Source organism: Oncorhynchus nerka, unplaced genomic scaffold (assembly GCF_034236695.1).
Source record: "Oncorhynchus nerka isolate Pitt River unplaced genomic scaffold, Oner_Uvic_2.0 unplaced_scaffold_1084, whole genome shotgun sequence".
Lineage (NCBI taxonomy): Eukaryota > Metazoa > Chordata > Actinopteri > Salmoniformes > Salmonidae > Oncorhynchus > Oncorhynchus nerka.
The window spans coordinates 45698-59256 of record NW_027040232.1 but is presented as its reverse complement, the minus strand read 5'-3'; the positions used below and the strand labels follow the sequence as shown (position 1 = coordinate 59256).

General features: G+C 43.4%; 1 protein-coding gene across 2 annotated transcripts in view; it reads right to left on the bottom strand.

Moving 5' to 3' along the window:
- Nucleotides 1-12360, bottom strand: part of LOC135570133 (caspase recruitment domain-containing protein 8-like) — a 40265-nt gene extending 27905 nt beyond the window's left edge. For both annotated transcript variants that reach the window (XM_065016203.1, XM_065016205.1), the window contains exons 1-3: nucleotides 12257-12360; nucleotides 11620-11708; nucleotides 64-145 (exon numbers count right to left, since the gene is read on the bottom strand). In XM_065016203.1, coding sequence (XP_064872275.1) covers nucleotides 64-145; nucleotides 11620-11708; nucleotides 12257-12271 — 186 coding nt within the window. In that variant the 5' untranslated portion in view covers nucleotides 12272-12360. The remainder of the gene's footprint in view (nucleotides 1-63; nucleotides 146-11619; nucleotides 11709-12256) is intronic.
- Nucleotides 12361-13559: the final 1199 nt, after the last annotated feature.

Sequence of the window (13559 nt, the reverse complement as noted above, 5' to 3'; positions counted from 1 at the left end):
GTGATCTATATGTGGTTTGATCACAATGACATTTGACTTCTCAGACATGACCACTAGTCTTACCTTCAGCTCCCCCTTCCACCTAGAGATCTCAGTCTCTAGATCCTCATCATCACTACGACACTTCTCTCCAGACAGGGTCAACCTGGACACAGGAAACAGTCACACACTGTTCTGTTCCCCTACACCACCACATGCTGTGGTCACTACACTGTTCTGTTCCCCTACACCACCACATGCTGTGGTCACTACACTGTTCTGTTCCCCTACACCACCACCACATGCTGTGGTCACTACACTGTTCTGTTCCCCTACACCACCACCACATGCTGTGGTCACTACACTGTTCTGTTCCCCTACACCACCACCACATGCTGTGGTCACTACACTGTTCTGTTCCCCTACACCACCACCACATGCTGTGGTCACTACACTGTTCTGTTCCCCTACACCACCACCACATGCTGTGGTCACTACACTGTTCTGTTCCCCTACACCACCACATGCTGTGGTCACTACACTGTTCTGTTCCCCTACACCACCACCACATGCTGTGGTCACTACACTGTTCTGTTCCCTACACCACCACATGCTGTGGTCACTACACTGTTCTGTTCCCCTACACCACCACCACATGCTGTGGTCACTACACTGTTCTGTTCCCCTACACCACCACCACATGCTGTGGTCACTACACTGTTCTGTTCCCCTACAGCACTACTACTAATCTCCTAGAGAGAGGAAGTCCTAAACAGGGTAGTCCTGTGGAGGGTAAAATCTCCTAGAGAGAGAGGAAGACCTGAACAGGGTAGTCCTGTGGAGGGTAAAATCTCCTAGAGAGAGAGGAAGTCCTGAACAGGGTAGTCCTGTGGAGGGTAAAATCTCCTAGAGAGAGAGGAATACCTAAACAGGGTAGTCCTGTGGAGGGTAAAATCTCCTAGAGAGAGAGGAAGTCCTGAACAGGGTAGTCCTGTGGAGGGTAAAATCTCCTAGAGAGAGAGGAAGACCTATACAGGGTAGTCCTGTGGAGGGTAAAATCTCCTAGAGAGAGAGGAAGACCTAAACAGGGTAGTCCTGTGGAGGGTAACATCTCCTAGAGAGAGAGGAAGACCTAAACAGGGTAGTCCTGTGGAGGGTAAAACCATAGTGTAACGGTATATAGACCAGTAAGAAGGGCAAAAGGCCCAGTCACAGTGGCCGTGAGAGCACAGGGTGTGAGTTTGTATGTGTGAAGGAGGTTTGTTTTGTGCCCTGTTGGGGTAGTGAACCATGGCAGATTATGTGGAAATAGGAAGACAAGTGTGAATCATTTTGGTGATGAGTGTTATCAATAATAGGGATATTGGAGGAGATACAGGAGAAAGCCATTAAGTAATCCGTATTCTCCGTAATAAATTTGCAGGAGCTATTTTTCTAATAGAAAGTATTAAGTGCCGTGACCAATGAATTATTATCCGGGGGAGTGTGTTGTGCTATCTTAGAAAATAGCTAATAGAAGGTGTGTATTATAGATGGGAGTGAAGAAATCTAAAATACCCTGAACACCGTCGGGGGGTGTTTAGGGAATAATAACTATTTATATGGCGACAAACGGTCCCATTTATCCCTGCAATATAGAGCTAGCAGTGTTTAATAAAGCCATGGAGGCACTGAAAGAAGCGCACGAGCATTCTACCAATTCGGCTGGAATATGGAAAAAATTGAGCAAATTAGATGAAATTGGACAACATTTACCTGCTGACGGAGAATTCCAATCTAATAAAAAATTCACGGAGGCAATTATGACTTGGCACAAAGACATTAAACCAGAATCAAAAGCTCAATATACCAGCGTTTTGATGCCAGCATTCTATCAACAAAATATGCACCACGATAAACCCAGAATGAGTACCAGTATGCTGCCACAGAAAGACTGGGTACGGGAGTGTATTGATAGAATTTACACTTCTGCTTTGATGGCAGGTTTGAACCCTGTGATCAAAACGGTAATTGCGGGGTAGTAGATTTAATTCAAGACGATGTTTTGAGAGTAGAATATAACTCTGCTCACCTCGCAGACGTGCAAGGGGTGAATAGGGCCATAGAGAAAATCAGGGTAGTACTATAGTTGAAACTATAGTTTCAATGGCCAAGATAAGACTAAGAAACGTAGCGGGGAAAAAAACATAAAAGGGGATAGCTCCCTGTTTTATATGTAGGACAATCGGACATTGGAAGAATGAGTATAAGGTGACACTGGAACCTCCTGCATTCGAAGGAAATTCCGCTATACAACAGTTTGCATCTTTTTCAAAAGAGCAACAACTAATCGTTTTGAGATTAGCAAGAATGGAATTTTCTCCTAGTATAGTCTCTGTTCGATCGATAAGTTTCCGCGATGCATACAAAGCCCTCCTCGCCCTCCTTTCAGCAAATCTGACCATGACTCCATTTTGTTGCTCCCAGCCTATAGACAGAAACTTAAACAGGAAACGCCGTGCTCAGGTCTGTTCAACGCTGGTCCGACCAATCTGATTCCACGCTTCAAGATTGATTCGATCACGTGGACTGGGAAATGTTCTGGATAGCATCGGACAACAACATTGACGTATACGCTGATTCGGTGAGCGAGTTTATTAGCAAGTGCATTGGTGATTTGGTACCTACAGTGACTATTAAAACCTTCCCCAATCAGAAACCGTGGATTGATGGCAGCATTCACGCAAAACTGAAAGCACGAACCACTCGTTTAATCATGGCAAGGCGACCGGAAACATGACTGAATACAAACAGTGTAGCTATTCCTTCCTCAAGGCAATCAAACAAGCTAAGCGTCAGTATAGAGACAAAGTAGAGTCGCAATTCAACGGCTCAGACATGAGACGTATGTGGCAGGGTCTAACAGTCAATTACGGACTACAAAAAGAAAACCAGCCCCGTCGCGGACCAGGATGTCTTGCTCCCAGACAAACTAAACAACTTCTTTGCTCGCTTTGAGGACAATACAGTGCCACTGACATGGCCCGCCACCAAAACCTGTGGGCTCTCCTTCACCGCAGCCAACGTGAGAAAAATATTTAAATGTGTTAACCCTCGCAAGGCTGCCAGCCCAGACGGCATCCCCAGCCGCGTCCTCAGAGCTTGCGCAGACCAGCTGGCTGGTGTGTTTATGGACATATTCAATCGACCCCTATCCCAGTCTGCTGTTCCCACATGCTTCAAGAGGGCCACCATTGTTACTGTTCCCAAGAAAGCTAAGGTAACTGAGCTAAATGACTATCGCCCTGTAGCACTCACTTCCGTCATCATCAAGTGCTTTGAGAGACTAGTCAATGACCATATCACCTCCACCCTACCTGACACCCTAGACCCACTCCAATTTGCTTCCCGCCCCAATAGGTCCACAGACGACGCAATCACACAGCACACTGCCTAACCCATCTGGACAAGAGGAATACCTATGCAAGAATGCTGTTCATCGCTTACAGCTCAGAATTTAACACCATAGTACCCTCCAAACTCGTCATTAAGCTCGAGACCTTGGGTCTCGACCCCACCCTGTGCAATTGAGTCTGGTTAGCAGATGAAAGAAGCTGTTTTTCAGTTTATCTCAAGGCCATCAGACTGTTAAACAGCCATCACTAACATTGAGTGGCTGCTACCAACATACAGACTCAATCTCTAGACACTTTAATAATTAAAAATGGGATGTAATAAATGTATCACTAGTCACTTAAACAATGCCACTTTATATATTTTTACATACCCTACATTACTCATCTCATATGTATATACTGTAATCTATACCATCTACTGCATCTTGCCTATGCCGTTCGGCCATCGCTCATCCATATATTTATATGTAAATATTATTAATCATTCCTTTACACTTGTGTGTCTAAGGTAGTTGTTGTGAAATTGTTAGATTACTTGTTAGATATTACTGCATGGTCGGAACTAGAAGCACAAGCATTTCGCTACAGTGACCAATGTGACCAATACAATTTTGATTTAAAGTGGTTCATAGAGATGAGAAAGACCAGTAATGTACTGGAGTAAATCGCTAGACTCGGTGGATACAGGAATGCCACTGTGCCTTAGAGCCACTGTGACACCGTGCCTTAGAGCCACCGTGCCACCGTGCCTTAGAGCCACCGTGCCTTAGAGCCACTGTGCCTTAGAGCCACCGTGCCACCATGTCTTAGAGCCACCGTGCCTTAGAGCCACCGTGCCTTAGAGCCACCGTGCATTAGAGCCACCGTGCCTTAGAGCCACCGTGCCTTAGAGCCACCGTGCCTTAGAACCACCGTGCCTTAGAGCCTTAGAGCCACCGTGCCTTAGAGCCACCGTGCCACCGTGCCTTAGAGCCACCGTGCCACTGTGCCTTAAAGCCACCGTGCCTTAGAGCCACCGTGCCTTAGAGCCACCGTACCTTAGAGCCACCGAGCCACCGTGCCTTAGAGCCACCGTGCTTTAGAGCCACCGAGCCACCGTGCCTTAGAGCCACCGTGCCACCGTGCCTTAGAGCCACCGTGCCACCGTGCCTTAGAGCCACCGTGCCACCATGCCTTAGAGCCACCGTGCCTTAGAGCTACCGTGCCTTAGAGCCACCGAGCCACCGTGCCTTAGAGCCACCGTGCCACCGTGCCTTAGAGCCACCGTGCCTTAGAGCCACCGTGCCACCATGCCTTAGAGCCACCGTGCCTTAGAGCCACCGTGCCACCGTGCCTTAGAGCCACCGTGCCTTAGAGCCTTAATGCCACCGTGCCTTAGAGCCACCGTGCCTTAGAGCCACCGTGCCTTAGAGCCACCGTGCCACCGTGCCACCATGCCTTAGAGCCACCGTGCTTTAGAGCCACCGTGCCACCGTGCCTTAGAGCCACCGTGCATGAGAGCCACCGTGCCTTAGAGCCACCGTGCCTTAGAGCCACCGTGCCTTAGAGCCACCGTGCCTTAGAGCCTTAGAGCCACCGTGCCTTAGAGCCACCGAGCCACCGTGCCTTAGAGCCACCGTGCCACCGTGCCTTAGAGCCACCGTGCCTTAGAGCCACCGAGCCACCGTGCCTTAGAGCCACCGTGCCACCGTGCCTTAGACCCACCGTGCCACCATGCCTTAGAGCCACCGTGCTACCGTGCCTTAGAGCCCCCGTGCCTTAGAGCCACCGTGCCTTAGAGCCACCGTGCCTTAGAGCCACAGAGCCACCGTGCCTTAGAGCCACCGTGCCTTAGAGCCACCGTGCCACCGTGCCTTAGAGCCTCCGTGCCACCGTGCCTTAGAGCCACCGTGCCACCGTGCCTTAGAGCCACCGTGCTACCGTGCCTTAGAGCACCCGTGCCTTAGAGCCACCGTGCCTTAGAGCCACCATGCCTTAGAGCCACAGAGCCACCGTGCCTTAGAGCCACCGTGCCTTAGAGCCACCGTGCCACCGTGCCTTAGAGCCTCCGTGCCACCATGCCTTAGAGCCACCGTGCCTTAGAGCCACCGTGCCACCGTGTCTTAGAGCCACCGTGCCACCATGCCTTAGAGCCACCGTGCCACCGTGCCACTGAACCACCGTGCCTTAGAGGTACCGTGCCTTAGAGCCACCGTGCCTTAGAGCCTTAGAGCCACCGTGCCTTAGATCCACCGTGCCTTAGAGCCACCGTGCCTTAGAGCCACCGTGCCTTAGAGCCACCATGCCACCGTGCCTTAGAGCCACCGTGCCTTAGAGCCACCGTGCCTTAGAGCCACCGTGCCTTAGAGCCACCGTGCCTTAGAACCACCGTGCCTTAGAGCCACCGTGCCTTAGAGCCACCGTGCCTTAGAGCGATACAGGCGGCAGAAATGGTGTTGCATAACACTGCTTCCTTTACAATGGGTCAAAAATTAGATCTCTATGTTCCACACGCAGTAGCAACCATAGTGAACAGCACGAAAGCACAACATGTTACTAGCGCAAGATGGACAGAATGGGAGTTCACGTTAAATGGGAAAAATCTACAATTTCATAAGATTGGTGCTTTGAATCCTGCATCGTTAATGCCGTTGCCTGGGGAGGGTGAATCGCATACGCGAGGCTTTATTAGAAGCATGTCAGTTACCCAGTAAATTAACAGTGGTGAAATGTGAAGCTCATACTAGTCGTACAGATCAAGTCGCCATAGTAATCGTAAAGCAGACGAAATGGCTTAGGCGGCCGCCTTGGTAAGAGAAAGGGTTAGAGAACCACATGTAATTATTGCGGATTCCTTACGATGACAAATTGGCTAAATTTACCACAGGAAAACGCATTTTGGGTGGAAGATTCTAGGCGAAATGCCAGGGGAATTGATTCTAAAGATAACACATTTAAATGATATGGCCAAACACTCCTTATAAACTCAGAAGGCCTTGGTTTTTTTTTAAATCATGAGACATTTTATGTGGTTTTATTTTTAAATAAATGTACGTTTGATGTCGTCTTATTCTGGAATAGGATTCTAGCATGGACGAAAGGGTGGAGGGGTCATGAGGAATTAGTATAGGGGTTACCTAACCTAAAATTAACTGGGGTCACGAGGAATTGGTATTGGGATTGCCAAACCTAGAACTACCTTTTAAAATGTTTGTTCACAAACAGGAAGAACATTGTAGCGCGGTGGTTAAGGAGACCAGTGAATCGTTAGACTCGGTGGAGAGATACTGTCGCCGTGTTGTGGGATTTATTGGATGGGGTCTTTTCAATTCAGTTAGGAAATGTTTTGAAGAGGTATTTAAATGGTTTCCGAAGGGCAGGGAACGAAAGGGAGAAGAAACATTTTAATGGTGTCTAAAGCCCTGTATACTAAAAATTCCTGATGAGGAATGATCAACTATTAGTTATTCGAATATGTTTATTTTTGATTTAACATGTTATTTTTTCATCACGTGTCTGAAAGGGGTAAATGACCCTGAGGTCCTGGTCGTTGTGGTACTTATACACTGGTATTGTGTTCAGGCTGCATATAGAACGTTATGTTAATAAAGGATGACAGTTACTTCAAATGGATTGTGATGTATGGATTGTGATGTATGGGTTGTGATGTATGTACTGTGATGTATGGAATGTGATGTATGGGTTGTGATGTATGGATTGTGATGTATGGGTTGTGATGTATGTACTGTGATGTATGGATTGTGATGTATGGGTTGTGATGTATGGGTTGTGATGTATGTACTGTGATGTATGGAATGTGATGTATGGGTTGTGATGTATGGATTGTGATGTATGGGTTGTGATGTATAGGTTGTGATGTATGGATTGTGATGTATGTATTGTGATGTATGTATTGTGATGTATGTATTGTGATGTATGGATTGTGATGTATGGATTGTGATGTATGGGTTGTGATGTATGGGTTGGATTGTATGGATTGTGATGTATGTATTGTGATGTATGTATTGTGATGTATGGATTGTGATGTATGTATTGTGATGTATGGATTGTGATGTATGGATTGTGATGTATGGATTGTGATGTATGGATTGTGATGTATGGGTTGTGATGTATGGGTTGGATTGTATGGATTGTGATGTATGTATTGTGATGTATGGATTGTGATGTATGGATTGTGATGTATGTATTGTGATGTATGGATTGTGATGTATGGATTGTGATGTATGTATTGTGATGTATGGATTGTGATGTATGGGTTGTGATGTATGTATTGTGATGTATGTATTGTGATGTATGTACTGTGATGCATGTACTGTGATGTATGGATTGTGATGTATGGGTTGTGATGTATGTATTGTGATGTATGTATTGTGATGTATGTACTGTGATGCATGTATTGTGATGTATGGATTGTGATGTATGTATTGTGATATATGTATTGCTGATTTCATGTTGTGTTTTTGTTTTGATACAAATTTCACCAGAACGGGATCCTGAAGTGGGAATTCTGCGAGGGGTTAGGGTTCTAACTTCATGATCTGGTAACTCTTCCTAGAGGTCGCCAGTAGAATGTTGTTCTGATCTGTGTTTTCTTTAGGTTATCATGGAAGGTGACGTCAGATCGTGTCTTAATGCATGGTAGGAATAATTTGACCATAGCCACTGTGTATAAACCTCAAAACCCTCCCTAACCAGCTGAAGAAAGAGAAACAAAGGCGTGCAATGAGAGACAGTGACTTTTACCACTCCTATCTGAGTCCGAGCCATAAACCAGGACCAGGGTGCTGAGAGCGCGTGTGGAGTGAGACCAGGACCGGGGTGCTGAGAGCGCGAGTGGAGTGAGCGTGGAGAGAGAGAACAAGCTCAGGTGAGAGACTCATGTAAATGGTAGAAACAGAAGTATCTACTTGGATATTAAAATTGGGACATTTTCACGGGCCAGGAAATGTGAAAGGCAAAAGTTACATGTGCCGTTGGGAAAATGAACTGTAAACGACATCTGAAGAAGATACACTAGAATGATAAGTGGCGGGTGAAGTAAATGGGGGTGGTGGTGGTATACGCCCTGCTAACTATTTAAACTAAGAATGCATTGAGATACTGATCTTTCATTACCAGGCCACTCATGACAGGAAAACAGGGACAAAGGGGGGCTGTAATGAGAAGAGTTATGACAGGCAATAAAAGGTTGTTGTTAAATAATGACAAATAAAACTGTCAAATGTAATGAATGTAAGGAAAGAAAGGGAGTGTTTTATGTCAAATGATCTGTAAAGACTCCAAACATTCATGAATTATGGACAACTCATGAACTAGGATGTAAAACATGTTTTGATTCAACTCATGAACTAGGGTGTAAAACATGTTTTGATTCAACTCATGAACTAGGGTGTAAAACATGTTTTGATTCAACTCATGAACTAGGATGTAAACATGTTTTGATTCAACTCATGAACTAGGGTGTAAACATGTTTTGATTCAACTCATGAACTAGGATGTAAAACATGTTTTGATTCAACTCATGTATTATATTGAATGTAGGCTTCCTGTTCTGCGTGTGTTCCAGTGTGTTCAAGTGTGTAAAATTGCCTCGTGTGAGAGTGTAGGCCACCAGCAGTGGTGTAGGTCTAGTGGAGGGTAAACACAAGTAAACACAGTTGACCAACTTTTTTTCTGAAAAATGTATTGAACGTTTAGGGAGAGTTACTTTTATCACCGTGACAATCAGAGTACTGAAGGTAAGACTACTCAAAAGCAATCAGAGTACTGAAGGTAAGACTACTCAAAAGCAATCAGAGTACTGAAGGTAAGACTACTCAAAAGCAATCAGAGTACTGAAGGTAAGACTACTCAAAAGCAATCAGAGTACTGAAGGTAAGACTACTCAAAAGCAATCAGAGTACTGAAGGTAAGACTACTCAAAAGTAATCAGAGTACTGAAGGTAAGACTACTCAAAAGTAATCATAGTACTGAAGGTAAGACTACTCAAAAGTAATCATAGTACTGAAGGTAAGACTATATTCTGCCTAGCCTTAACAGGTTTTAACGTATACTTGTTGGATGGATTGGATGTCCATGTGTCTAAAGGAGCTCAACTGAGGCTGAAATTCAGCACTACTGAGTGGACAGCACCTCTGTCTAGCCAGCTATAGAATTCTACAGTTCCATTCATGGACAGGGAGACGTTTTACAGGGTTGGGGAGTAAAGGATTACATGTTAGGGATTACAAAAAAAACTGACGTTACCAGGAAAAATATTGTAATCAGATTACAGATACTTTTGAAAAACTTGATGATTACTTTGAGGATTACTTTTAAATTCAGAAAATATGTTTGTGGAAAAAAAATCTTTGACACTTCTTTGTTTTCTCAATAACATTTAAATCAGCATTGAAAAAAAGGCACAAGTTTAAGTTTGTTCCACCTGAGCGAGTCTGACCACCAATCAGAGACCACTATGATGTCAGAGACCACTATGATGTCAGAGACCACTATGATGACACACCAAATGTGTTGGATGGATCGCGGGAAAAGAGCAGGAATAGACTTTTGTAGGCTACAGTCCAAGCTATGTCTTCCAATGGTGCGACTGCTGTCGGTATCAAACTTGAAGAAACGCTTTGAGGTAAGGATGACGGCTATACGGATATCACTTAATATTGATCTACATAGCTCATTGATCACACTGCTGCTCTCTCATTTAGCTTACGGATTGTGGTGGTTGTAGATGGCTGATAACAAATCTAAATGTGTATTTTAACCCAATAATGGTTGAATTCAAGATGTTTAAGCTGCCTATCAATCATTGTTTTTGAAATCAATGGACAGCCAGTGAAAAATGTGCTCTTGCAACAGCTGCATAGTGTGGATCCCAGCCTATAGAATAACAGCTGCATAGTGAGGATCCCAGCCTATAGAATAACAGCTGCATAGTGTGGATCCCAGCCTATAGAATAACAGCTGCATAGTGAGGATCCCAGCCTATAGAATAACAGCTGCATAGTGAGGATCCCAGCCTATAGAATAACAGCTGCATAGTGAGGATCCCAGCCTATAGAATAACAGCTGCATAGTGAGGATCCCAGCCTATAGAATAACAGCTGCATAGTGAGGATCCCAGCCTATAGAATAACAGCTGCATAGTGAGGATCCCAGCCTGTGGAATAAAAGTGGGGCTTTTTTTCCTAAAACTTTTGATAGGCTTAAAGGGCCAATCTGTAGTTGCTACATCCATTTTTGGACTTATAAATTATAAATACAGTACCAGTCAACAGTTTGGACACTCCTCATTCAAGGGTTTTTCTTTATTTGGACTATTTTCTACATTGTAGAATAATAGTGAAGACATCAAAACTATGAAATAACACTTAAGGAATCATGTAGTGAACAAATTAAAATATATGTTGTATTTGACATTCTTTAAAGTAGCCACCCTTTGCCTTGATGACAGCATTGCACACTCTTGGCAAAGCACCGTTCCATGAGAACAGCATTTATTTTTCAACTCGAATCAATGAGGCGAATCAGTCCTCCATGACAACAAAATCATAAACAGAGTAAGGCTGGCTAAGTCCTTAGTTTTGGGGTCATGCTCAGGTTAAATACTTTGGCTATTTCCAAGTCCTATTCTTGAACATCAAGGGGGATAACATTTATTGGAATGACTGGAATTCTGATAGACTTTGGTTTTTAATGTAAAGATATAATTTAATCATATTATTATATGGGGTTGAAAGTGATGGTTTTGAAGAAGCCTACATAACCAACCCATAAAGTACATTTACATAACCAACCCATAAAGTACATTTACATAACCAACCCATAAAGTACATTTACATAACCAACCCATAAAGTAAATTTACATAACCAACCCATAAAGTAAATTTACATAACCAACCCATAAAGTACATTTACATAACCAACCCATAAATACATTTTCCATCCATATAAAGCCAGTTATGTAAACTTTAACAGTGATTTATCCTGCAATAGATGTCGTTCAATTGGTAACATACATTTTTGTCTTCTTCTAATGGCTCTTAAGGGGAAAGTAATCTAAAAGTAACGGAGTGTAATCAGATTAAGTTATTGAGTTTGTGGGTAACCGTTACCGATTACATTTCTGGACAGATAACTTGTAACTGTAACAGATCACATTTAGAAAGTAACCTTCCCAACCCTGACGGTTTATTTGAGCCAACCCATAATTCGCACCCTGGACTAATATCCTCTATGTCCACTCACATTCCAGAAGAGGTGCTGGACGGTTCGCTGGACGTCTCTTCACTCTCCTCCCCTGCTGGCTTCTGTTCCTTCTCAGAGGCAGCTACCCCCTATACACACACACACACACACACACACACACACACACACAGTCTGTCTTGTCTGAAGTATTTTTTTACTGAGGACCACACCAGGTTAGGGTCTAGGCGTGTAATAAAACTTAATGGATGAGATAGTCATTGTTGAGAACACTAGTTCTCTTGACAACATCACTTGATTGTAAATCGCAACAGTTTACCCTTTAACGTTACAAAGTACATTCTAAACTATTTCCCGCTTTATTCGCTCGTTCGAATGACGTGCCAAGTACTAGCTATACATTACTATGATATTACTGCGTTATGAATTCATAGCAAGATTAGAATATATAGTTCATAGGCCTACATTAATATCTATTACATCACGTTATTGCATTTCATCATGTAAATCCCTTTTTCCGTTACTTTGATCGAGTCGATCTCGCACTTCCATGTTGCTGTAAATCAAATATGAAACGGATACAATGTAGCTACTTAACTGTATCAACAACCTTTTCAGGGACGTTTACAGATAAAATAGTAACATACTAAGTTTTCCTTTCCGAACTATATTGTCTTACTTTTGATGAGTCCATTTTCAGACACTCCAGGCGCAGCCAGCCGACTGGAAAACAATGAAGCCCGATGGCAGAGCGCTACAGTTTCCTTTCGTTTTGAGCAGCCCAGCTCATCCCATGACACATCCTACCTAGAGGTCTCTAGTAGTGCGTCGCCCTCTTGGTAGGTGTGAGAGTCAGTCAAGAGACCATGGTTAAACCATTCTAATCTAGCTGCGAAGTCGATATAACATCTCTGATATGATCTTGTTCTTTATGTTTCCAGTTGGACCACGGGTTGTATTTGTAATAAAATAATATTTGGACTCTTGGCTTTGTAGGATTTATTTAAGATATGAAGAATGCATACAAAATATATGTTTCCTGCGTATACCCTCCTGATTCAGGGAATCCTCCAAAAGTGATTTTGGGAAAACGAGGGAATTTATTAAAATATTCAGCAATTTTGCAACCCTATGTAGGACACTTATCCCTGTCTCTAGGGCCCCCTGGTGGTTCAGCAGGACATTACACTGTAATGTGTGATGAAGGGGAAGAGGTGGAGGAGGGAAGAGGAGGAGCCATGGGCATGTGATGCTATGAGGGAGGAATGCAAGAGAAAAATAGACATATGCCATTTTTAATGCCTTTATTATTTTCTAACTTCTGTGAATGTAATGTTATGTTATTAATATTATCATCATCAGACAGGTCAATTCATACATGTTGTCATGTTATCATCAGACAGGTCAATTCATACATGTTGTCATGTTATCATCAGACAGGTCAATTCATACATGTTGTCATGTTATCATCAGACAGGTCAATTCATACATGTTGTCATGTTATCGTCAGACAGGTCAATTCATACATGTTGTCATTAATATTATCATCATCAGACAGGTCAATTCATACATGTTGTCATGTTATCGTCAGACAGGTCAATTCATACATGTTGTCATGTTATCATCAGACAGGTCAATTCATACATGTTGTCATGTTATCATCAGACAGGTCAATTCATACATGTTGTCATGTTATCGTCAGACAGGTCAATTCATACATGTTGTCATGTTATCGTCAGACAGGTCAATTCATACATGTTGTCATGTTATCGTCAGACAGGTCAATTCATACATGTTGTCATGTTATCGTCAGACAGGTCAATTCATACATGTTGTCATGTTATCGTCAGACAGGTCAATTCATACATGTTGTCATGTTATCGTCAGACAGGTCAATTCATACATGTTGTCATTAATATTATTATCATCAGACAGGTCAATTGTAGAAATTAATGATAGCATAAATGTAAATGAATGAATGA